General features: G+C 34.3%; 2 protein-coding genes across 6 annotated transcripts in view; both read right to left on the minus strand.

The window, feature by feature from the left end:
* LOC106156945 (aldehyde dehydrogenase family 16 member A1) overlaps positions 1–27,187 on the minus strand; it is a 41,715-nt gene that overhangs the window by 10,822 nt on the left and 3,706 nt on the right. The window contains exons 4-9 of the mRNA XM_013532393.3: positions 26,431–26,609; positions 25,993–26,255; positions 25,481–25,633; positions 25,005–25,202; positions 24,093–24,188; positions 21,083–21,325 (exon numbers count right to left, since the gene is read on the minus strand). Of these exons, the coding sequence (XP_013387847.2) occupies positions 21,083–21,325; positions 24,093–24,188; positions 25,005–25,202; positions 25,481–25,633; positions 25,993–26,255; positions 26,431–26,609 (1,132 nt within the window). The remainder of the gene's footprint in view (positions 1–21,082; positions 21,326–24,092; positions 24,189–25,004; positions 25,203–25,480; positions 25,634–25,992; positions 26,256–26,430; positions 26,610–27,187) is intronic.
* LOC147764337 (uncharacterized) lies at positions 1,158–21,068 on the minus strand. Of its 5 annotated transcripts, XM_087002364.1 has the most exons (7): positions 17,845–21,068; positions 17,196–17,260; positions 16,340–16,421; positions 13,508–13,589; positions 12,148–12,229; positions 9,144–9,630; positions 1,158–8,839 (listed from the first exon to the last, which is right to left on the minus strand). In XM_087002364.1, the coding sequence occupies exon 7, from the start codon at positions 8,800–8,802 to the stop codon at positions 1,618–1,620; it is 7,185 nt and encodes a 2,394-aa protein (XP_086858490.1). In that variant the 5' UTR covers positions 8,803–8,839; positions 9,144–9,630; positions 12,148–12,229; positions 13,508–13,589; positions 16,340–16,421; positions 17,196–17,260; positions 17,845–21,068; the 3' UTR covers positions 1,158–1,617. The 5 variants fall into 5 exon arrangements, with proteins under 5 accessions (XP_086858490.1, XP_086858489.1, XP_086858493.1 ...); XM_087002363.1 differs by having other exon boundaries at positions 17,196–21,068; XM_087002367.1 differs by lacking the exons at positions 13,508–13,589; positions 16,340–16,421.

Genomic DNA, 27,187 nt, shown 5'->3' on the forward strand with positions numbered 1-27,187 from the left:
AGAACATTGTTTTGTTAGTTTTCTTTATATTAGTGCAGTAGTAAGATTTTAATAATGAAAAAGATAATCTGGTTTAGTGTATTCGATTTTCTGCTTTTTTTTTATTTAGACTCGGCTGTCGTACTATCTGCATTACAGACCCTGGGCATTTTGCTAACTGAAAATTGAAAGCTTTATAGTAGTCATATATCTGTTAAAAATGATTTACATAACTAATTGGTGAGGTAATTTTAGTGCATTTATTTTCTAAGACACCAAAATAAAGAAAAATGACACTATAACAAGCTAATATATAACTATTTGGCTGCATTCACATGCAAAATTTAAAAAATCCATTGGTGGTATGTAGTGATCACGGTCTGCGCCCTGTTTACTCTGTAGTGCAATTAATTAGTAGCATGAGCTAGTCATTTCCAAAGCTGTAATTAATTTGCGCTGCTAGTTATTTACGCCATGGGGTATTCAGCATTAATACAAAAAAGTATACAATGTACAGCTTGAACATTACACATCAATCAGCATAAGGTAAATGAATCTTAGAATACAAAGCATTTGTAAATATGACCAGAATGGAATGTGCTAGACCAGAACTGCATGTCTGCAACAAAACCAAGGGTACATAATAGCTATGGAATATAACATTTTGTTCATTGTAAGACAAACATTTTATTACATATCTGTTTTACTTTCAATTTTATAAAACTAACTGTATTCACAAAATAAGAAACGATAGGAGACACTCTGTTTTGCTATGCTCCATAAAATACAATCAAAATCATTCAATAGCCATACAGATTTCTTAAAATTTCTTTTTCTGACAATTTTTTTTTGCAACCAACATTTAAATAGTCAAAATGAATAAACCTAAATAATTTACTCTAAATAGTCTTCTCAATCAGAGGTACAAAAACTGTACATGACATTGTTTTTTGTTCAAGTATACTGAGTGTTCTTGAGTGTGAAGAATGAACATTTCAACTTCACAAATAACACATCTCCAACAGTGTCAATTATATCATTTTTTGTTCTTTCTTCATACTATGAGTAAGAAGAGAAATCCTATGCTTGAGCTCAGTCTTGTTTCCATAAACACCATGGAAAGAAGTTACAACTGAACATTAATCTTCTCCAAGTAGGTGATATTTTCCTTTCTGAAATTAAGAAATATATGTAACATGACATATTAAGCACATGAAGATTTGTCACTGCTCAATTTGGTTATTTTTTTTAATGTGTTTGGTACACTGAAATTGACTAGACAGCAAAGCTGGCACAGTAGCAAGTGATCCAGTTTTAAGGGATATATAAGCCACTGAAAATGTCAATGTGTGAAAAAAAATAATTCAGTAAACAAATATCATTTGTCAATTTCAAGTATTATGAAGTTGAAGAAATGGGTGTGACATTATTATTCCACATGTATAGGTAAAAGTAAATAATCTTTTTTTAAAGAAGGGGTAAATTCGTAAAGGTTTGTTAATGTTTTTTTTTTTTTTTTTTTTTTTTGAAGTGTCATTCTATAAAACTTCTGCACATGTTTAGCTGTATATGTGGTTGGAAGTACACAAGGTTAAATGAAATTTGGGAGTAATTTGTCTTATAATCTGTAATAAAAATTTAAAGACAATCTTTAGGAAAAGACAAACAGACTGGAAAGTGATCACCAAAATAAGTGGGCAAAACTATAATTTTAAGATCTGTATGATAAAAGTTTGTGAAGACAAGATCTAAGGCTGAGTCATAATTGGTAGTTGGAGTTGTGACATGTTGTCTAAACATAAGGTCTTGGCACATCATTTTTCTGAGAGCATTTGCATTGTTTTCATGGAGCCAGTTGACATTAAAGTCACCTATAATAACACATTTGTCTGTCTTATCAATAGTGTCAAGAATATTTCTCAAAGCCTCAAGAAGAACCTGCATTTTACCATGAGGAGGTCGGTAAATTGTGATGACAACAAAGTCAGGAAACTGATCTAATCGTGTGACAGTAATCTCAATTCCAGAAAAATTGCAATTTTTTGGAAAATTCTCTGCATATCTATGGTGACTGTAGATAGCAGTACCATGCTGTCTATGAAGAGTACTATCATTTCTGTGAAGATATTTATCTTTTAGCTGGTATTTTGTATTTAGGTCTTTAATTGCAAATCTGGTCTCTGTGAAAGCACATACATCTGCTTTCCCTACATCAAAATTCTTTCTGATATCATCAATGTATTTGTGAAGAGAACAGCAATTCCAATGGATTATTTTGAAGTGGTCATCTGGTTGTTCATATAGAAAAGATATTGATTTAACAAGCTGTGCTTCTTGCCTTAAACGTTTCATTTCTTGTTTAACTTTGTCAGAAATGCATATTTTACTGGCATTTAATTCCAAAATATGCAATCCTTCTAATTTTTCTACACGACTAAGTGCAACATAATGCATGTGCTCATTTTTTCTGCCACTGAGATCTACAACTAATTCTTTCAATGTGTCACCTTGACATCTGTGTATAGTTTTTGCAGCAGACAACTGCAGTGGGAATTGTTTTCTTACGACTTGATACTGTCCTGTTTTTCCCAGGTGAAATTGTCTTTTAACAGGAAAGATAGGTGTCCATGTTTTTGAAATGTTGCTGTTATATAATGGTTTGTTCATTCTTCTAACATTTTTGCCAATGTCCTCTGCATCAAATTGTACCCAAATTAATTGTCTGTCTAAATCTACCAGTTTCACAACATTTGGTGCACCATTAGTAATGCCATCTTCTGTGTCAACATTTAGGACAACTTCAGTTCTTTCCCCAACTGCAATATGCAGAATCCTTCGTAAATTCATGGTTTTTTTATGATCCAATGGAATTTGCTTTCTGATGTTGTTTTCTAAATGTTTTGGTACAGGCCCAGTGATAGTATCAGTGGCTGCAATTTGAAATTTTTCTCCTTTTGCATTTTGATAACTGGCATGATTGAAATTTTCTACCAGAGAATTTGTTTGGAAAACATGTAGTAATGGTTGTTGGCTAGTTTTTGATTGATCAAGTTGACGTTCACTTAGAACTTTTATGTCTTTGTCTGTGTGATGTCCTTCTCTAAGCCTATTTAAAATTTCTGCAAACTCTTTACTGTCTTTTTGACGCATGATCTCGGTCAGTTCATACATGTGAAAATGTTTCTGCCACAAATTAGTAGCTAATGGATAATAGTCATTGTTTGGATTTTCAAATATCCAGTTATCAAACACAGGCTTCAGTTGAAATAGGTCACCTATAGCCACAATGCTAACACCTCCAAACAGTCTGTCATTGTTTTTTAGTTCTTTTAACCGTTCATTGATGAAACTTAACATTTTACTCCCAACCATTGAAACTTCGTCAATAAAGAGAACTTTAAGTGATCCAAGTTTGTATCTGAAACTGTTTAACACATCAGCACTGAGTCTTTTATATTTGAGACTTTGATTTGCAGGAATTTTCAGTAAACTGTGAATTGTGTGGCCACCAATATTATAAGCAGCTTTTCCTGTAGGAGCAACCAAAGCAACTCTAATTGTCCGGAAGTCTTCACCAGGTAAACTTGACAAGTACTTTAAAATACCTTGATACAGAGCACGAGTGACAAATGATTTCCCCACACCAGCACCTCCAGACAGGAATATGTGAAACGGATCAGAATTGGATTTGATTAAATGTAAAACATGATGGAAAAACTCTAACTGTTGTCTGTTCATGTTTCTAATCATTTTATAGTAACTGATATCAGGTATTTCTTTATTAACAATTTCTTCTTCAGTGCAACTTTTGGCAGATACATGTATACCCAAATCTTCTGCCAAGTCATAGGACAGACCAACAGAAGATTGTACCACATCACTAGGTTCACACTGATCCACTTCATTTTGACACTCAGTATTTGGTGCAACAGTGGCCCACATATCTTCATCTTCACTATCCATGTTATTTAGATCTTCCATTGCTCTGTGCAATTCATCTTTAGCTGGAGAATACATTCTCTGCTGTTCCCATATCTCATTTTCTAAATGTTGACATCTCTGTTCGTAACTTTCAAAATCTTGCAAAATGTCAGATTCTTCATTTCTCCATGGAATATACAACATCAATAGCTCACGGTAATGCTTTTCAGGATATAAACTCTCACTGAACCAAACACTGCGAATAATTTTTGCTTTTTTTCGTTTAATAATGTCTGTTTCACATGGAATATCATGAATATCATCCTCAAAATTTTCAAGGTCATGCTTTTCCAATGGCATACCATCTGTATCTAATAATCTAGAAGATCTTTTCTTGCTTCCGCCAATAATGTTCAAATTGTTGTCATAATATGCAGCAAAATCTGCAAGGGAAACATTGTCCAAGGAAGGTAAGCGCCTGCTATAACGTTTCAAAAGATTGCTGGACTCAATATTGTCAGATTCATCTTCTAATTGTTTTATTTCTTCCAGTGGCTTAAGTAATCGTACTCTGTCTTCAGGGGGTGTAGTGTTAATGAATACAAATGATCTAGATGCTCTTCTCATGGGTAACTGTAAAGTGATGTAGGAAGCTTCTTGAGCAGAAATTTCAACATTATTAAGAAATTTGTTTCCAATGTGACGGACTTGCTGTTTTATGTCACTGTTACCTTCTCTAGCTTCTTTGCAAGCTTGATAAAGTAAATCTGACATGCCTCTTTGTCCTTTAGAAATGTAATTTACAATATATGTTGCACAAGCATAGATGTCTAAAACAAACTGGATATCCATATTTGCTCTCCATGCTTGTAAACATGACCTGGAATAATTGTTTATCCAAATTTCACAGGGAAGTCTTTTTAAGAACAAAGTATCAGTTTTGATTGTAGATCTCACTGCCAAAATGTAATCTTCTTCTGAGACTTGTACTTTATTTAAAAATTCTTCAAATGTTAGACTGACACATGTAAAATCTTTGTCATTTATAATATTATGAATCTTTGTCCAAACTTTTGCATATTCTTTCTTCTGTGAAGTATCTTCAAGGGGTTTCAGAATTATACTTTTTTTCATCGGAGGCTGTGGAAAATGGAATCTGCAAGTTTTTTTCAAATTCTTTATACATGTCCTTGTATGTTTGTGTGTCTGATAAGATACAAGTTCTTTTATTGGATCATCTTCATTTGGTTTGCTACAGCAAATTGTGCTATCAACAAATTGTATGATGTCTTCATTAGAATTGACACCATAAATAGGTGCATTTTCTATCCAAAGCAGCATGTGAATATGTGGACTACCTCTGTGTTGAAATTCTACACGGTAAAAAAAATCTTGTATTTTACCTATTGGTGCTACTTTGTGGCACAAAAAGTGATGTATCAAACACTGCACTTGATAATCAAAATGCCGTGCACAAGTAATGGGATCGCTCTGAATCAAGCGACATTTTTCATCCCAGCTTAGTTGTTCTAATTCTGATTCTGAGTAATGTCTATTATCTACTAATTGACCAAGAGTCCTGAGTAAATGATTCCATTTTGTTTCAGCAGAAGAAAAACTGCAGAAAAAAGTTGCTGCTCCTAGCTGACGTATCATTGCAAATAAATCTTTTTTTGCTTTCTCAAAATATGGGGGGGAACCACGTACTCCTTTTAGGAATGTATAACCTTCATCAAAATGTAAAAGTTTCTCAATGGCTCCAGACTGTTTCAAATCTCCTGCAGTGAGTTTTTTTCCACTAGTTTTATGTTTTCTTACAGCAAGAGAAGCTGACCCAATCAATCTTTTCATCTGCAGTTTTTTTGCTTTAAAAAATATGTTGTCAACACACATTGCTGCTCTTCTGTCATTGCGTCTTAATTCCGACTTGCAAATGTCACTGTAGTGTACAGGGACAAGTCTGTTTTGATTTGCAGGCCTTGCATTGCCAAGAAATATTTCAGGAAAAGCCAGTTCCTCACAGTGTTTATCTCTGAATATGCTGAGTGGATGACCTTCTTGACCAGGTGCAAAAGAGTAAATTTTCTCTCTCTCTGTGTCTTCTAAGAAGTCTCTACCTGTTAACATTGTATCTCTTATACCAGGTTTCATTTCTTCCTCATCAATTTCGTCCCAATCTGTAATATCATTTGCCTGTAAGTATTTACTTGTATCTGATTTAGCTTGTGTTACCTGCTTTGTTTGCAGCAAGTTCTTGTTTAAGCTATCAGCAGACAATGATGAGTCGCATACACTCTGCACGATATCATAGTGATCAGAGTTTGTATTTTGTAGGTAAATAGCTGTCTCGTGTGAATGATTGTTCTGGTCAAGAAAGTTAGCTGAATACTTTAACCATTTCCAAGAGTCACCAGGCTTGCAGTAGACATAGATGTCCGTTTGTAGCAGATGTGCTGCAGCAAGTATTTCTGTTTCAGTACCCCAAACATTTACACTATCCATGCCTGTTCGTCTAATATAATTTGCTGAGGTGCTGTCATTATCACCTAACATACTACTTGCAAAAGCATACTCAAGCTGCTTCATATGACTGACGATTTTGTTTCTAAGTATAATGTGATTATTATCATACAACATGTCAGAACCAGTGATGGTAAAAGACAAACTTCGAAAAAAACAATTTCCATCTCCAATAACTTTCTTCAACTGCCTAGGATTTGTCAAGAGAATATCACTACCAGTTTCAGGCCAATTGTGTGGACGCTTTAATGGTAAGTTTAGTTTCTCGGTTATTTTCTCTTGCCAGAGGGCATCTACAGGCATAAAATGAAATGAAGTATTTTCAGTTCGTAGGTGTTGTACCTCAGTTTCAGATTCACAACATGTAGGTAATATATGTCTTTGCTGTAAGTATGATAACTCCTTTTGCAAGTGTGAAACATTTCTTACTCTGTGTCGAATTTTCTTTACAGTTCTGAAGTATCTCGAGTACCATGTTCTTCCTTGTTTTTTTCTTTTAAACAAACCATAATAACTCAGTTTCAAATGCTTATATTTTCTTAGAATATGGTGGCGCTTATAAGCAATGAGTTTTTCAATTCGTTCTCTACTAGAAGATCTGATTGCATTTATCTTCTTGCGATATCTTGATCTGCCTCTCTCTTGTGATTTGAATGCAGGTACACCTAAAATGTGTGGTTGTTTTGAAGAACCAGTACTTTTTCTTTCACTTTGAATAGTAGCCACAAATTTGTCAACATCAACAGATGGATCATATTTATAAGGCTTGTCTAAAATGACATAGAATTCATCTGCAAAATCACCATCCTGATCCATAAGGTGCCCTTCTTCAGAAAATTGAATGTTTTTATTATTAGCAGGGCATTCAACACAAACATATTCTTTCAGTAAGTTTTGTATTTGTTCCTCACTCAAGTTATAAATAGTTGTATGCTCTTTTTTTATTTGTTCAAATGTGTCAGAGCTGCAGGGATTTTCTTCTAATTTCCATGTTGTGTCTACAGTTATTCCCTTTTCTTGATATAATTTTCCATTTGCAGTTAACCAAGCTGCAGCTTCCAGCACTTTGTTAGGTCTAACATTCTGAGCATATGCATAATTCTTAAATTTCACATTTCTTTTGAGCTGAACTTTAATTGTAGAACTATCTGCCTCAGTTCTTGGTAACTTTGTTACAGTGGATGTAACATCTGCTGGTATATTTACAACATTTCCTTCTAATTTGTATTGTTTTCCACGTGGAGCTTGTTGAAGCTTCATGAAAACTAACCTTGGGCTAGTTAATCTCCACTCTAAAGGTTTTAAATCCAAGAAGCTGGGTTTTTCTGGAAATGACAGGCCATTCACCATAGCGCATGGAGGAATTTTGTTCTTTTTCAAATGAGAAGAGCATGTTAAACATATCCAATTACTGTCAAATAAATCACCACTTTCTTTGCAATGTTTAACTGCATTATTTTCTAAATTCATGATAGACTCTGAATTTATCACAGTATGCCTGTACCAAAGTTGTTGACATATACAACATGTGTAAGTACAACCTTCAGCAACTTTTTTGTGGAATTGTTGTATTAACTGTTGAAGATTGGTATTGATTTTCTGTCTCTTATTACGTTTAGCAAATGAATCAGATTTTCTTTCATGTTTTCTGAATTCGGGATCCGATCTTTTTAACCTTTTTTGGTTTTTCTCAGTTTGTTGGTAATCAGGATCAGCCCTTTTCAACTGTTTGTGCTTTAAAATTTTGCTCTTCTCATCCATCTGAGAACGTTTTAGTCTCTGAGATTCTTGTTCACTTTTCCTATACTGTGGATCAGCCCTTTTCAACTGATTATACTTAAAAATTTTGTTCTTCTCATCGACCTGAGAACGTTTTAGCCTCTGAGATTCTTGTTCACTTTTCCTATACTGTGGATCAGCCCTTTTCAAGTGATTATACTTAAAAATTTTGTCCTTCTCATCGACCTGAGAACGTTTTAGTCTCTGAGATTCTTGTTCACTTTTCCTATACTGTGGATCAGCCCTTTTCAACTGATTATACTTAAAAATTTTTTTCTTTTCATCCACCTGGGAACGTTTTATTCTCTGAGATTCTTGTTCCTTTTTTTTGTACTCTGGATCAGACCTTTTCAAGTGTCTGTGCTTTTGAATTTTCTTTTTAACATGGGACTGAGAACGTGTTATTCTTTGAGCATTTTGTTCAGCTTTCCTGTACTGTGGATCAGATCTAAGAAGTTGCATCCTGATTTTATTTTTCTCTCTTTTCAAGATATTTCTGTCAGTGCTACTGGTTCCCGTAAGTGAGGTATCCAAAAGAGTTTTACTCACTGCGTCAATTTTGCTTTGTTGTTTGTCTTCTGTCCATTTTAACTGCCTCTTCATTTCATCATGTAGCCTTTTCAAATGGGGTTTGTGCAAACTTGTTTTATCAAAAATGGATGAAATAGAATCAGAGGTAATGGTATTACCAGTGTGTTTTGTTAATGGTGCCTTATTCACTGAATCCATTTTTGAATATTGAACACTTTTTTCCAAAGGTTTTAAGGATGTTTTTAATGTTACCATATTGGGTTCATTTTTTTGAATTTCAGGAAAAACTACTGATTGTTGTGATTTTTTCTTTAATTTGTGGGGTACCGTTGAAAGCTTTGGGTTGACTGGCATGTTAGATTTTACAGACTTATCTGATGGTGAAAAATAGTCTGAATATATCATAAACTTACTTGAATGACCAGGGGCATCAGTGGCACTCAAACTGAAAGGATAGGCTGTGTCAACTGTAGCATCTGTCTCATCTGAAGCATCTGTATAAGCTGCATGAACAGTAACATCTGAAGCAATGGGAATCTCAGTGTGTTCAGGAAATTCAGTGTTTTCAGTAATTGCAGTATTTTCACTTTTTTCTGTGATTTCAGTAATTTCACTATTTTTTTCAGTAATTTGTGTAATCTCAGTATTTTCAGTAATTTCACTGCTTTTCTCAGCAATTTCACTGCTTCTATCAGTAATTTCACTGCTTCTATCAGTAATTTCACAGTTTTTCACAGTAATTTCACAGTTTTTCACAGAGCCCACCAAGGTGGGCGTGCCTGCTGCAGCAGGCACAATAGTAGACGTGGCAGTCTCAGGCACCCTCTTTCGACTTCTCTCCATACTTTTCTTCTGATGTGCCCTTCTTTGGGCCATGCTTTGTTTTTTCAAGCGAGGCATCTAGAAATATATATAAAAAAATATATTATTTATTGGCTAAAAGTTATACATATCATTCAAGATGGTTGAAAGGGGCAAACTATAATAGAAACCGAGAGAGTTGTAAACCGTTTCTTTTGAGTGCAACTGCTTAAGAGGCCCTTAACAAACAACCAAGACTAACAAGTGCACCCAAAATAAAACATTATCAAACAAAAACATTATTTACTGTTGTGTTGATTCTGTAATTAAAGGTAAATGGCGATGGGAGTGTGCATCCCCAGTAATACATGTAATCCACCTCTACTAGTTACTTGTATAACAGAAATGAAGTTGACATGCCAATGGACAAAACAAATTAATCACTTCATCAACCATAAAAGAGCCTTAAACTATCTCATTTAAATTGATGGTTAATTTGGACTACTTATCTAACCTACTAATATTTATCAGTCCCATTTATATACAGCAGAGAAAGCAGACAGAAGAATGTATTCACATATGCCTTTTGGTGTTGTTTTACAAAATGCTAGTTAATTAGAACATGGGGTATTTAGGTCACAGACCGTGATTAAAACCCCCAATGGATTTTTGGAATTTGGATTTTTAATGAGAACGGTGCCTTAGATACAATGTTAATAATAACAATAATAATAATAATAGCCAAGTTTCTACTTCCAGCACCGAGCGGGTTTATATTGAGTCTGGTAGTTTTATTTGTCTTTAGATGCCAAAGCTCAGAAATGTAAATTAAGGGCATCAGGTATGCTCAGAAAAACTATTATTAAAGGTTTGTTTAGTTATTAAGGTTAAATTGAAAAAGAAAAGAGGACTTTTGGAAGATGTTCAAACATGTTCAGACTTGCTTTAAGCTACTCTTTTTAAATATGAATTGATTTGTTATTATCAAACTGTCAGAAAACAAGTGAAATTATTAAGCCACAGCTACTGAAAAAGAAGTGCACAATGATACATAACACTTTATATACAGAACATCTGTAAATATCAGGTTGGATTTTTTACAAAGTAACTAAATTACAAGCTATTTACTATTGGCTTCCCAAACAGGTATATTAAAGAACAAAACATAGATAAGGGAACTTGGTACATTTGATAAATGTAAGTACTAATTACTTTAGTCAAAAGATATAAAATCAGCAGTCACAATTTGCACATTGAAACATGTCAAAAGTAAACAAGAATAAAGTGACACCAGTTGAACACAAATTATAAGATTGCTGCACAGAAGTTGTAAAAGATTAAGAACAGTTACCAAATATGTCTGTTGTTTATCACATTCAAAAAGCTACTTGTATGGGTTATTAAATGAACACTGATCCATCCATTAAGAAATATTCAAATTGTTGATCCCCTTATGATGAACATAAACACTGTAATTAATCTTCAAAGGGAATATTCATAATAAGTTATCTTTAGCTGACTTGGATAAATGCTGGGGAGTCTCTGCTTGGAAGCTTAATCCATTTATTAACCAAACAGTACCCTTTTATATGGATAGGGGAAAATAACTGGTCTCGTGCTCAACTGTGGTATTGATGGTTACCTTTAACAATCATACTATGAAGTAAATGCGCACTAAATTAAAAGGATATTTTCATTTATAAAAAGGCTGCTACTAGTAACTCATTCCCTCTGTAGGGATCTAGGTGATACTCTTAGCACAACAGTGTTCAATATGCTCATTGTTGCTCAGGGTGACAAGTTAATTTAGCCCAACACTAATCTGGTCCCCATTTCTGTACCAAACACCTGTAAATTGCACATTTTAGACAGATGAACTAATTAAGGGTCTATTATGTATTCAAAAGCAACCTTCAAATGTGAACAATCAGTCATGAGCAAAAATGGTGCAAACTTTTTTGAGCATTTTTTCATATTTGCAGAAACCAATCAGTGGATACTGACATTTTAGATTTCAGGAAAGTATACAACAGTATTATATTGAAATAATAAAAATTTCCATAAAGGCTTGTTGTTTCAAAATAACCAACCCACATATTGCCAACAATAAAGTATCTACCTATCTAAGAGTATTGCCTTGGTATGTACTTGGCTGCTAGTAGCTATCTAGATAAAGTGCACATTGCTGGTACTTAGATGATCCTTTAAAGGTACATACGAACCGAGCATCGGTGGAGTGTGGATTCCCAGTAACAGATGTAAACCACTTCTACTAGATTCTTATATGACTCAAATAAATTCGACATGCCAAGGGAAAAACTGAATAGATCACTCCATCAGCCATAAAAGACCTTTAGACTGCTCCTTTCTGTAAATTTATGGTTGTAAATTTAACCTACTTCCGTGACCTACTTTCCTGCCCCATTGACATACAGCTTAGAATGCGAGCAGAAAAATCTGTTCAAACATCATTTTTGGGTAAAATTACACAATGCCTTTTGGTAATTTTTTTAGTTATACTACTTGAAACGATATGCTGGCATTTGGTTGGTTTTTGTGACAAAAAATTGACTTTGTATGCATCTTTAAATGACAAGTATGTAAAACAATACTTACATTCTATTGCCACACTTATTATCCTGACAAGGTGCAATTGACTGACTGAGTAACTGACTAAGTGAGTAACTTCAACTGGGAACTGAAAATAGAAAATTATACAAACTCAATTGACTATTATTTAATCTAGCATTGATGCTCTTTATATCACAAACATATTCCTTTACTTTTCATCAGTTCCACATTGTTGAGAAACTATGGTTACTCAAAAAATATATGGCATATAATAATAATAATAATATTTATTTACAGTCTTAAATCCAAATAAAATGTTCAGTAGATTTTACAGAGGTAAAATGAAAAGAATATGATCAATAGAGTCAATAATAAAAAATTGACAGTTAAGATAAAAAGATAATTAACAAGCAGATCCGCCAACTAAATAGGGCCGACCCCACTTTAAAAGTGATAGCGCTGAATCCCGAAGGTCTCACCGCCTCCACATGTGCCCTTAAATGGATTTAACCTCGTGTCCGGGTTTAATTATTAGGCCCCTGCAGTAGTGGCGTGTGTGGGGGCAAGAAGACCGTTAAGGAATTAATGGCATTGCTTTTGAAGTGGGGTAAAACATTTAGTGGACGGATCTGCTTATCAGTGGTCCATCCATTCTGTTGCTTCAATAACCAACCCACATATTGCTAACAATAAAGTATTTACCTATCTAAAAGTATTGCTTTGGTACGGTAAAGTCTTGAAAATTTCGTCGTTCTTGAAAATTTGACTATTACGGTATTTAATCTAACACTGATGCTCTTTATATCACAAACATATTCCTTTACATTCATCAGTTCCACATTGTTGAGAAGAAACTATGGTTACTCAAAAAATAAATGGCATATAATAATAATAATAATATTTAATAATAATAATAATATTTATTTACAGTCTTAAATCCAAATAAAATGTTCAGTACATTTTACAGTGGTAAAATGAAAAGAATATGATCAATAGAGTCAATAATAAAAAAATTGACAGTTAAGATAAAAAGATAATTAACAAGCAGATCCACCAACTTAATAGGGCTGACCCCACTTTAAAAGTGATAGCGCTGAATCTCAAAGGTCTCACCGCCTCCACATGTGCCCTTAAACGGATTTAACCTCGGAATAACCAACTAAAGATTAAGTTTTAGATCGACCTAACGCCCTGGGGGTTCACGCTAAATTGCAGTCAGCCAAGCAGGCACCATAGTTAATTACCCCCTTACAGCTTTTAGTAGGTGGGACAGACGCGTAAGCCAGCCAAGCTGACAGTAATCTAGTGAGACTTCCCACAGGTATATATCGATCTAAAAATCTATGGAAATGGGGTGTAAGATGATCCTGAGACTTAAATGACAAGTATGTAAAACAATACTTACATTCTATTGCCACACTAATTATCCTGACAAGGTGCAATTGACTGATTGAGTAACTGACTAAGTGAGTAACTTCAACTGGGAACTGGAAGAAATAGAAAATTATATAAACTCAATTGACTATTATGGTATTTAATCTAGCACTGATGCTCTTTATATCACAAACAAATTCCTTTACTTTTCATCAGCTCCACATTGTTGAGAAGAAACTATGGTTACTCAAAAAATATATGGCATATAATAATAATTATAATTTTTATTTACAGTCTTAAATCCATATAAAATGTTCAGTAGATTTTACAGTGGTAAAATGAAAAGAATATGATCAAAAGAGTCAATAATAAAAAATAGACAGTTAAGATATAAAGATATTGAAATATATGGTGCAATGTAAATAAATATATACTGTAGGTCCCATTCAAAACAAGATGATCCACCAACAAGCAGATCTGCCAACTAAATAGGGCCGACCCCACTTTAAAAGTGATAGCACTGAATCCCGAAGGTCTCACTGCCTCCACATGTGCCCTTAAATGGATTTAACCTCGTGTCCGGGTTTAATTATTAGGCCCCTGCAGTAGTGGCGTGTGTGGGGGCAAGAAGACCGTTAAGGAATTAATGGCATTGCTTTTGAAGTGGGGTAAAACATTTAGTGGACGGATCTGCTTGTCAGTGGTCCATCCATTCTGTTGCTTCAATAACCAACCCACATATTGCTAACAATAAAGTATTTACCTATCTAAAAGTATTGCTTTGGTACGGTAAAGTCTTGAAAATTTCGTCGTTCTTGAAAATTTGACTATTACGGTATTTAATCTAACACTGATGCTCTTTATATCACAAACATATTCCTTTACATTCATCAGTTCCACATTGTTGAGAAGAAACTATGGTTACTCAAAAAATAAATGGCATATAATAATAATAATAATATTTATTTACAGTCTTAAATCCAAATAAAATGTTCAGTACATTTTACAGTGGTAAAATGAAAAGAATATGATCAATAGAGTCAATAATAAAAAAATTGACAGTTAAGATAAAAAGATAATTAACAAGCAGATCCGCCAACTAAATAGGGCTGACCCCACTTTAAAAGTGATAGCGCTGAATCTCAAAGGTCTCACCGCCTCCACATGTGCCCTTAAACGGATTTAACCTCGGAATAATCAACTAAAGATTAAGTTTTAGATCGACCTAACGCCCTGGGGGTTCACGCTAAATTGCAGTCAGCCGAGCGGGCACCATAGTTAATTACCCCCTTACAGCTTTTAGTAGGTGGGACAGACGCGTAAGCCAGCCAAGCTGACAGTAATCTAGTGAGACTTCCCACAGGTATATATCGATCTAAAAATCTATGGAAATGGGGTGTAAGATGATCCTGAGACTTAAATGACAAGTATGTAAAACAATACTTACATTCTATTGCCACACTAATTATCCTGACAAGGTGCAATTGACTGATTGAGTAACTGACTAAGTGAGTAACTTCAACTGGGAACTGGAAGAAATAGAAAATTATATAAACTCAATTGACTATTATGGTATTTAATCTAGCACTGATGCTCTTTATATCACAAACAAATTCCTTTACTTTTCATCAGCTCCACATTGTTGAGAAGAAACTATGGTTACTCAAAAAATATATGGCATATAATAATAATTATAATTTTTATTTACAGTCTTAAATCCATATAAAATGTTCAGTAGATTTTACAGTGGTAAAATGAAAAGAATATGATCAAAAGAGTCAATAATAAAAAATAGACAGTTAAGATATAAAGATATTGAAATATATGGTGCAATGTAAATAAATATATACTGTAGGTCCCATTCAAAACAAGATGATCCACCAACAAGCAGATCTGCCAACTAAATAGGGCCGACCCCACTTTAAAAGTGATAGCACTGAATCCCGAAGGTCTCACTGCCTCCACATGTGCCCTTAAATGGATTTAACCTTGTGTCCGGGTTTAATTATTAGGCCCCTGCAGTAGTGGCGTGTGTGGGGGCAAGAAGACCTTTAAGGAATTAATGGCATTGCTTTTGAAGTGGGGTAAAACATTTAGTGGACGGATCTGCTTGTCAGTGGTCCATTCATTCTGTTGCTTCAATAACCAACCCACATATTGCTAACAATAAAGTATTTACCTATCTAAAAGTATTGCTTTGGTACGGTAAAGTCTTGAAAATTTCGTCGTTCTTGAAAATTTGACTATTACGGTATTTAATCTAACACTGATGCTCTTTATATCACAAACATATTCCTTTACATTCATCAGTTCCACATTGTTGAGAAGAAACTATGGTTACTCAAAAAATAAATGGCATATAATAATAATAATAATATTTATTTACAGTCTTAAATCCAAATAAAATGTTCAGTACATTTTACAGTGGTAAAATGAAAAGAATATGATCAATAGAGTCAATAATAAAAAAATTGACAGTTAAGATAAAAAGATAATTAACAAGCAGATCCGCCAACTAAATAGGGCTGACCCCACTTTAAAAGTGATAGCGCTGAATCTCGAAGGTCTCACCGCCTCCACATGTGCCCTTAAACGGATTTAACCTCGGAATAATCAACTAAAGATTAAGTTTTAGATCGACCTAACGCCCTGGGGGTTCACGCTAAATTGCAGTCAGCCGAGCGGGCACCATAGTTAATTACCCCCTTACAGCTTTTAGTAGGTGGGACAGACGCGTAAGCCAGCCAAGCTGACAGTAATCTAGTGAGACTTCCCACAGGTATATATCGATCTAAAAATCTATGGAAATGGGGTGTAAGATGATCCTGAGACTTAAATGACAAGTATGTAAAACAATACTTACATTCTATTGCCACACTAATTATCCTGACAAGGTGCAATTGACTGATTGAGTAACTGACTAAGTGAGTAACTTCAACTGGGAACTGGAAGAAATAGAAAATTATATAAACTCAATTGACTATTATGGTATTTAATCTAGCACTGATGCTCTTTATATCACAAACAAATTCCTTTACTTTTCATCAGCTCCACATTGTTGAGAAGAAACTATGGTTACTCAAAAAATATATGGCATATAATAATAATTATAATTTTTATTTACAGTCTTAAATCCATATAAAATGTTCAGTAGATTTTACAGTGGTAAAATGAAAAGAATATGATCAAAAGAGTCAATAATAAAAAATAGACAGTTAAGATATAAAGATATTGAAATATATGGTGCAATGTAAATAAATATATACTGTAGGTCCCATTCAAAACAAGATGATCCACCAACAAGCAGATCTGCCAACTAAATAGGGCCGACCCCACTTTAAAAGTGATAGCACTGAATCCCGAAGGTCTCACTGCCTCCACATGTGCCCTTAAATGGATTTAACCTCGTGTCCGGGTTTAATTATTAGGCCCCTGCAGTAGTGGCGTGTGTGGGGGCAAGAAGACCTTTAAGGAATTAATTGCATGGCTTTTGAAGTGGGGTAAAACATATTTAGTGGATGAAACTGTTTGTCAGTGGTCCATCTATTTTGTTGCTTCAATAACCAACCCACATATTGCCTACAATTTAGTATCTGCCTAGATGTTTTGCCTTTTCTATATACTTGAATTCTAGTAGCTATCTACATCAAATGCATATTTCTGGTATTTTGATGATCGTGAGACTTAAATGCTTATGATTTAAAACAAACAATACTTACACTCTATTGCCACACTAATTAATCTGCAAAGCTTCAACTGAATTGCTTCTAATATCAACTGTGAGCTGGAATATTATATAAATTCAACTGACTTTTATTTAATCTAGCATTGATGCTCTTTATATCACAAACATACTCCTTCACTTTTTATCAGCCACAATGTTGAGAAGAAACTATGGTTACTACAAGTATATTAAAATATCACCAGTAATGTTAGCAATTACTAGTACTGTAACACAGGATAACCCTTGACCCCCTTTTAGAGCAAAGTACACATGCTGTTCAACACCATAAGACAAATGCATTATCCTGTGAATCAATGAAAGGCAAATTCTCTTCAATAAAGAAATGTGGCATCAATTCAGACAAGCAAGACACCATTAATTACCATTTAATGAGATTTTTCACATAGCTATTCTTTCGTGAGTAGTGTTGATGCACATCTCTAAAAGTTACTGCACAGTTTCAAATACTATAGAGCTTAAGAATACAGATTTGACATGAACATCTTCAGTGTCTGATGTTATGTATATATGATCTTTTCAACTGTTGATTAGGATTTTTTGCTTTATTTTTGCTCCTTAATTGTTTCTGATAGCAGTATAAATAAATCCCCTTAAAAACTAACAAACTGAAATTTACAACTTACCAAGCTTCTTCTGTAAACCAGTAGCCTTACAATGTCTCTAGTTGCACATTTCTAGGTCACTGCATCTCATTAGTCAAATGAACTGGGGATTGTGGGAAACCTCTTGATGAGAGCTTAGAATCTTCCAAAGGGAGTTCTGGCTTTTCTGTTAACCTCTCCACCCTTAGCAACAGTGTCTAGTTGCACATTTCTAGGTCACTGCATCTCATTAGTCAAATGAACTGGGGATTGTGGGAAACCTCTTGATGAGAGCTTAGAATCTTCCTAAGAGAGTTCTGGCTTTTCTGTTAACCTCTTCCCCCACAGTGTAATAAAAAAGCAACAGCTGCAGCACACACCACCTAAAATGCTGCTTAGTCATTTCTTAAGTGTGCCAAAGAAACTATATTTCTGTATTTCTAAGAATGTGTCAATATAACTTGAAAATGCCAAAATACGAAAAATCATTTTTCACAAAAAAGTATAACTTCCAGAAAAATTAACTAAACAGAATGCTTTTCCAGAGGAAGCTGCATTTAAGGCACATGTTTCTTTCCTGTAAATTTGGGAAGAGTGAGTGACATGGTTTTCCTTTAATGGGCACTATGGTGGCAGTGCCTAAAATAGAGTTTTCTTCATTTTTAATGCAATATTGCATAATGCTTAACTGCATAATGACTATCAAATTTTAATGAAAAAATATCAAAGTATCATAAATATTCAGAAAATGTGACTAGCAAGGTTTTTCGGGACTATGAAACTTCAAAGTCACACCTTGAAATTACCGAAATGTAAACAAGACAGAACTGTACTGAAATGGGTTTATTTCCATTTTAACATTTTTTTTACATAAAACAATTAATTTCCTGTACTTTTCTTAATGATCAACTAAGAAAATTGTTGAGACATAGAAAGTATATATAGAACAATATTAAATGTTCAGTTTGCTCCATTTTGAGATTCTGAACATAGTAAATGATTAAATCTGACAAACTGCAATAATTTGCCTTTTTTCCATTTTTAAGACTTAATTACACAATAGATTAATACAGGTTTCACACCATTTTTATGTAATCAACTAACAATATTGTAAAGATGAAAAATTTGTCAAAAGAAAATTTATACGTATCTTATAAGTTCAATATTGAGACTGTAAACATGCCTAAGAATTGAATCTGAGGTAAAAGCACTTATAAACAAAACAAGGCATAACTGCATCAAAACGGAACCAATCAAGTTTACTTTCAAACTCGACCTGCACTTTAGTAAGATTAAGCTCTCCTGTGAGTTTCATGTCAATAAGCCTATTAGTTTTCCTTGAAATATGTTTACAGTGTTGCATATATGCTGAAAAGTGAAAAAACAGCATAACTTAATTCTACAATAATGGCCCGATCATGCTAATTTTTGAACTTGACCTGCGTTTTATGAATAATCATCAGCTCTGTAAATATATACAGCCAAAAAGGAACTTATCATGTTTACAATCAAAGTGCACGGTGCCGGCGATGGGGACAGCGACGGCAATGACAGACGCAAATGATGGCAATATGTGCAGACACATCTGTACATATTTACTGTACTGTTTGAGAACAGTAAGTGACATCATTTTTCTTAAATGGTCATCATGGGAGCAGTGCCCAAAATAGGTTATTTCAAATTTTGATGCAATATTACATAATGTTTAACAGCATAATGACCATCAATTTTTAATAATAAAATATTAGTATTATGGATATTCAGAAAATGTGACTAGCAAAGGTCTTCAAGCCCATGGAACTTCAAATTCACAACATGAAAATGCCAAAATTTAAACAAGACCACACTTTTCTGAAATGTTTTTTTTCACATTTTAACAAATTTTTTTCAACAAATTATAACATAAAACAAATTTAACATTTTACTGCCATTTTTATATGATCAACTAAGAAAGTTGATGAGATGGGAAAAATATCAATAGAGCAGTGTTAAATGTCCAATTTCTTCCATTCTGAGATTCTGAACATACTGAATGATTGAATCTGACAAACTGCAATGATATGAGTTTATTTCCATTTTTGAAACTTTATTACACAATACATGAGAACAAGTTTACCATCATTTTTACATAATCGACTAACAATGATGTAAAGATGAAGGAATGTCAAACAAACACTTTTACATATGTTATTAGTTCAATAATGAGACTGTTAACATGCCTCAGAATTGAAACTGAGGAAATGTGAAACAAGACAGCACTGTTCTGAAATGGTTTTTTTCCCATTTTTTTTACATAAAACAAAATTAACAGTTTACTGCCATTTTTATATGATCAACTAAGAAAATTAACGAAATGGGAAAAATATAAATAGAATAGTGTTAAATGTCCAATTTCTTCCATTCTGAGATTCTAAACATACTGAATAATTGAATCTGACAAACTGCAATGATATGAGTTTATTTCCATTTTTGACACTTTATTACACAATACACCATAACAAGTTTACCATCATTTTTACGAAATCAACTAACAATGTTGTAAAGATGCAGAAAATGTCAAACAAACACTTTTACATATCTTATTAATTAAATAATGAAACTGTAAACATGCCTAAGAATTGAATCTAAGGAAATGTGAAAAAACAGCATAACTTCTAAAATAATGGCCCGATTATGCTTATTTTCAAACTCAACCTGCATTTTAGTAAGATTGACCACTCCTGTGAGTTTAAATGACAATTGGCCTATCTGTTTTTCTTATATTGTGTTTACAGTGTTGCATATATGCTAAAAAGTGAAAAATTAGCATAACTACTAAAATAGTGGCCCGATCATGCCGATTTTCGAACTTGACCTGTGTTTTAGTAAGATTGATTGCTCCTGTGAGTTTCATGACAACAGGCCTATCGGTTTTCCTTGAAATGTGTTAACAGTGTTGTATATATGCTGAAAAGTGAAAAAATAGCATAACTTCTACAATAATGGCTCGATTATGCTGATTTTTGAACTTGACCTGCATTTTATGAATATTCATCAGCTCTGTAAATATAAAGCCAAAAAGTAAAACTGTCTTCCACTTATCGTGTTAACACTGAAAGTGCACGGCGCCGGCATCGGCATCGGCATCGGCGACGACAGACGCAGGTGATGGCAATATGTACAGACACATCTGTGTCTGTACATAAAAAAAAACCTTTTATCCAGCCAACTCTGTAACAAAACCCACAGACAGTGACTGTGAAATAAAGATTCATCCAACACAAAAAACAAGCATAAGTACCTCCTTCCCACCATCTCTGCCATAGCCACTCTCCTTGTATCCGCCAAACCCTGCAGCAGCATCAAACATGTTGTGGCAGTTGACCCAGACTGTGCCTGCCTTGATGTTTAGCGCCATCTCTAGTGCTAGGCTGATCTTCTCTGTCCACACACTGCCGCCCAGACCATAATTGGTGTTGTTGGCAAGAGCTATGGCCTCTTTAGCTGTCCTGAATGGAAGCACCACCAAGACAGGCCCAAAGATCTAAATGATAACATTAAGACCTGCATGTGTTATTGGTGTTTTTTTTATATTCATATATTTTTATTCAAAGTTTATTTATTTCATCTTTGATACCACCAGCAATTGTTCTCACACATCCATACACAGCATGGAATATAAACCTTGCGGTACACATATACTAAATTCCAATGATTCAACTTTTTTTTAGGAAAAGGCTTGCTCTGAATCTAAGTTTGATGTACATTTTATGTCAATATTGTGAAAAAGGGCAATTTTACAAAGAAAAAAATGTAACTTCTAAATCCACTAATAAGTTTTCCTATGAATTTCATAGATTTTAAAAACAGTCTTATTCTACATTAATTACTTCATTAATAACAATAAATGAAAAGAAAGAAAGGGGTGAAATTCTTACTGCATATCAAATCAGGATATCAATAATAATAATAATAATAATAATAATAATAATAATAATAACTAGAGGATCAGAGAGGCGATACCGCCTCCTGGTATAGTACCACCAGCTGGGGCATGCGCATTTGTATGGGAAAGAAAAAGAAAGTGGGGCCCCACCTGTACGGTTGTGGTTGACAAGCTTCAGGAAATGCAGTAAACAAGATTTTTTTTCTTTTTTTTTCTTTTTGTACGTAATTATCATTTATAAAGAAATTGTGGGGAACAGTGAAAGGTAAAATTCAAGGTTATAGTAAGATTGTAAATGTAGGACCTGGAATTTAAGCTGTTTACATACTGTAATGGGAACAATGTTTAATGTTTGTTCATTTTCAGGTTTAGCTTTGTTGCCTTTTATCCACCTAAACAAACCAGCTTAAAGGGATCATAACTGTTCTTATAAGATCTATATTTCACAGTAAAAAACACTGTGAAGAACTCATAGAAATATAATATATTCTATTTTACCACAAAAACGGCAGTTATAGCTATTATTCTGATATCTGAGCTTGTCTTTAGAACACATGACCTCCATTTATGACTATACTCTGTTATAATCTCTGAAAAGAGAAAAATACCAGGGACTAATTTTAAATGTAAAAATGGATTCATTAACCATTGGTAAGTATGGGAAAATTGTTGTTTACTCAGGAAAATTCATTTTTTGGCCAAAACAAAGAGCTATTATTTCTTTAAGTATTTCAGTATTGAAACTACGAACTTGGCATAAAAATAAAATGTCTTTGTACCTGTAAACTAAATGAGATGTATATTTCACAATAAAAAGATTGTGAACAATTCATAGAAATATAATATATTCTGTTTTACCACAAAAACGGCAGTTAAAGCTATTGTTCTGATTTTAATTATTAATTATTATATTAATATTTTTACATTTATATGTTTTAATGTGTATTTACTTGAAATAGGTACTTTAATTGATTCATCACTTTTTGTCAAAACATAGTTCTTGAAAGTGTAGCTTTTGAAAATAAAACTTTTTTTATTACAGAAATGACTTATTTTGTATAACATATGACTTCATCTTCAATTTTAACAGTACGTACTAGCATATCTCTGCCAGCTTTGGAGATATGAAAATTGAAAAATTTGTAAAATGCAGTTCCTGCTAAAAAGTAGTCCAAATCAAATTTAAGGTCACATTAACATATCCCATTCAATTTCAATAGCCACTGCAGGTGTATATGTGCCACTTTTGAATAACAAATAGGTCAAAGGTCAATTTCAGGGTCAAAATAAGAATGAAAATATACGACTTCTTATTCAAGTTCAATTGTAACTAATGGTGTATCCCTGCCAGGTTGAGAGATAAAAGGGACAAAAATTTGAAAGGTTCAGTTTATGGTAAAAAGTGTGTCAAAGGTCAATTTCAAGGTCACTGTTGGATTAACAGCATATGACTTCCATAAGTCAATAGCAACTTTGGGCTTATCTCTGCTAGGTCTGGAGATAAAAGGGAAAGAAAATTTGCAAGGTTCAGTTTATGGCGAAAAGTAGGTCAAAGGTCAATTTCAAGGTCACAGTTTGACTGCCAGTATATCACTTCCTATTCAAGGTCAATAGTAACTATAGGTGTATCTTTGCCAGTTTTTGGGTATTTCCAGAATAAGAGAGGATTTTCAGTTTTGGCATCTAAGTAACGGCTGCTTCTCCCGTGAAAATGCACTGATTGAACCCAATCTCCCAAAGATGAAAGGAGTCCCCAATTTTAACCCCCCACTGTAACATAAGAGCTAAAGTCTGTGTAGTTTCTGAAAATTGCCACAAACAAATATTTTTTTGCAGAAAATTCCCATTTTTAGACAATTTTGGCCTATTTGACCTTGAAATAAAAGTCAAAGGTCAAATCCAAGGGCATATTTAGAATCTTTACATATGACTTTCGGTCAGACTTCTATGGTAATTTTTCCCATAATTCCTTCAGTTTTGGAGATATTTGGCATTGAATTTTCAAAAATTTTGACAAGGGTGCATTTTCATGAGCTTCACGCCCAGGCCAATGCACCAACTGAGACCAAAAAAACAGGGGGTTCAAGTTGAGATTATATGTAACCTAAATCCAAAAGATGGGAGCATGGGTCCATACCGTCTAGGAGGAGAAGCGGTAACGGTGACTTGTATCCGGCGCCAGAACATGGAGCCGGCGGAGCCGCAGGAGCCGGCGGAGCCGGCGGAGCCAACGGAGCCGTACGACACGGGTCGGGACTAAAACCATGAGTACCGCCAGCGTACACGCTGGCGGTACTAATAAACACATTTCAACGACAAAAATTGTCCTTTTTTTATAAAGTAAAGAAAATAATCTCTTAAATACCTCTTCCTGGACGACCCTGGAAACGGTCTGCACATTCGTGATGAGAGTCGGAGGATAGAAGCAGCCTACCTGGGGCACTTCACTTGGCTGGTAAACCTGAAGACAAAAAATCCATCAACATGCTTCAGCTCAAAGAAACATGATAGCAAGTGAGAACAGTTCGTGATGAAAGTGAAGTGGTGCGTAAAATGACGGATTGTGTAAAATATCTGATAAATTTACAGCACACCTGAGGCATGTGCTGTTATTGACACTTGCTATACGTACTGAACGATAAAAGATTTTCCAGTTATAGCGTTTCTGTAAAAATTAACAGGAAACATACCTATGCTTTTAAAATTAAGATTTTTGTTTATTTCATTGAAAACAAATCCCTAAAAGATCCCATGAAAAAGTCATTTGGCCTGTGTTCATTATTTGTATCAATTAAAGTTGTTGATAGTGATTGTTTTTTTTTTTAATTTTCTGAAAGGTTTAAAATGCTAAACACTGCATAAAAAAATTATCACTTGATAAGCTCTGTCCAAGTGTACAACAAGTGACTGAAATACAGGAATATATTTCTTTTTTAAATATACCTCACTTAATCCTGGGCAGACAATGAAAATAAGAAACACTTTCTTTTTCATTCTGAGACATAAAATCTATGTTCAAAGCCTCAAAACAACATAAAAACATTAAGATCATTCAATATTTTATAACCTTCCCTGTACTTAAAAAAGTATCCAGCAAACAAAAAGCAATGATAACTTGCTTTTCATATTTATACATATTCCAACAAAAAAAATTACCTATTGCTTTACACGTATGTCTTTTCTCCGGTAACCTTCATTTATAATTGATGGCAAATCCATGAAAATCATATTTCATGAGATTACATTTGTAATTAACTGGTCCCCACCCTGGACCTACCTCTGCCCCCTCACGCCTGGCCTCCTCCACATATTCTACTACAGTCCTGTACTGAGACTGATCCACTAAGGCTCCCATGTCGATGTTCTTCTGCAGGCTGTTCCCTACCCTGAAGTGGGTGAGACGTTCCTTCAGTTTGTTCACTAGTTCCTCCATCACTGGTTCTTGAACTAAAAGTTTTGATCCAGCACTACAAACCTGTAGATAGAATCACTTATTTCACTTCTACCAAAACCTTTAAATATGAGGCATTTTTGAAAAGATTTATTTGAGTAAGTTTGGAATATTTACATAATTCAAATATGTTCTTAAAGATTCTAGGGAGTCACGTTATTTCCGAGAGAGAATAAAAGAAGAATTTTTCTAATTTCTATAAAGATAAGTAGAATTTTTTATAGACAGTATTGTTGAATACGGGCAAAAAGCACATTACACTACACTTGATTGCCTGAGCAGACTTCAATTAAAAATCCCACCTGTCCCTGGTTGAACCAGATGGCATCCACTATTCCCTCCACGGCACTGTCCAGATCTGAGGACTCAAAAACCACCACTGGAGACTTGCCACCAAGCTCCAAGGACAATTTCTTACCTGTGCCTGCCAGGACACGCCGCAGCGTCTGTCCTACCTGAAAAACATGTTTGAAAAACATGAATTCCAAAAATAAACACCTACCATTGTCATACATTTACAGTATAGTCTCTAAAAAGATTGTCAAGAACATAATTATTACATATGGAAGAAGAGGAAGGACCACTGATATATTTGTCTGGACACCTTGCATGGACATCAAAACAAATGCAATGAAATTGACCCATCAACTAAATATACCATATGAATTACACAGAAAAATTACACATTATACATAATTACACACAACTTGTGCAGAGCAAGAATTTTTAAATATATTTTAGGAGAGCAAAAACCATAATTCCAATTAAAATTCTATTAAGATTACTATAGCTTATGAACTTTCAACATTTTCACCTGTGTTGATCCAGTGAAGGCCACTTTATCAACATCAGGATGACATGCCAGCAAGCTACCAAAGGCACCATTCCCTGTGACCACATTAAACACACCAGGTGGCAGGCCAGCCTCAGCACACACTTCCGCCAGCAACAAGGCACTCAGTCGCGTGTACGTAGCAGGCTTCAGGACTACAGTGTTCCCCATTGCTAAAGCTGGGGCAACCTTCCAAGTGAGCAACATCAGAGGGAAGTTCCAGGGCACAATGCCACCAACAACACCTGAAGAGTAGAAGATAATATTTATTATTCTTCTGATGTCAAAAAATATTTTTGAAATACATACATCAGGTATGCTTAATTAAAAGTACTAAAAAACTTGTTATGTCTTAAAATACAGGCACAGAATGTAGAAAATTTAAAACTGGATATTGTGAACAATTTCATCCATACATACCCACTGACTTCCATCCCCTCATCTCCGTATCCATGAGTTGTGCCCAGCCTGCGTGGTGATAGAAATGGCGGACTACGGTGGGAATGTCAGCATCCCTGGTCTCACGGAATGGCTTGCCATTGTCCATGCTCTCCAGTACACTGAACAGACGCATGTGTTTCTGCACATGACGGGCAATACTGTATGGTAAAGAAACAGTATTGTAAAATATACATGTACTAGTAAGACAGCATCATTGTACTAGATAGTACAAAACTGGATCAGAGTTCCCAAAAGTGCAATATTTGGGGGGTCTTGATGCTGTTTTAGGGAAAATAATCCTACATTCTGTTGTCCCAACCAGTGATTTAAAAATAGTAGAACTGCGTCATAATTTTAGGCTGAGTCCAAAGTGACCCCTAATCAAAACAATAATAAATAGATAAATAAACTAGAGAAAACTGTATCATAACATGGCTGAGTCTCGAGTGAATTGGTTTGTGCTCTCAACCTCTGCCTTCCTATACACTTTTGACACCTACATGAAACTCACTTAACTTACATTACAGAAAGAGAAGAATGAAATATTCCTTTTGAATCATGTTTTTTGTATGGATAAAAAAATAACCAAAATAAGAAGTTATATCAGCCAAATACAACAAAAACGTAAAGGTAAAAGACTGACAGCATATCATGAGTCCCTAGGTAGAAAACACTTCAACTTTCCACACATTTTTCCTGTTGGATCAAAATTCATTTGCTACATGATCACAGAAGT

Source organism: Lingula anatina, chromosome 1 (assembly GCF_051362555.1).
Source record: "Lingula anatina isolate TDL-2025a chromosome 1, LinAna3.0, whole genome shotgun sequence".
Taxonomy (NCBI): domain Eukaryota; kingdom Metazoa; phylum Brachiopoda; class Lingulata; order Lingulida; family Lingulidae; genus Lingula; species Lingula anatina.

What these genes read in the sequence shown, in the direction of transcription:
- LOC147764337 (XM_087002367.1), bottom strand. Translation starts at nt 8,802, where the DNA reads ATGAAGAGGCAGTTAAAATGGACAGAAGACAAACAACAAAGCAAAATT.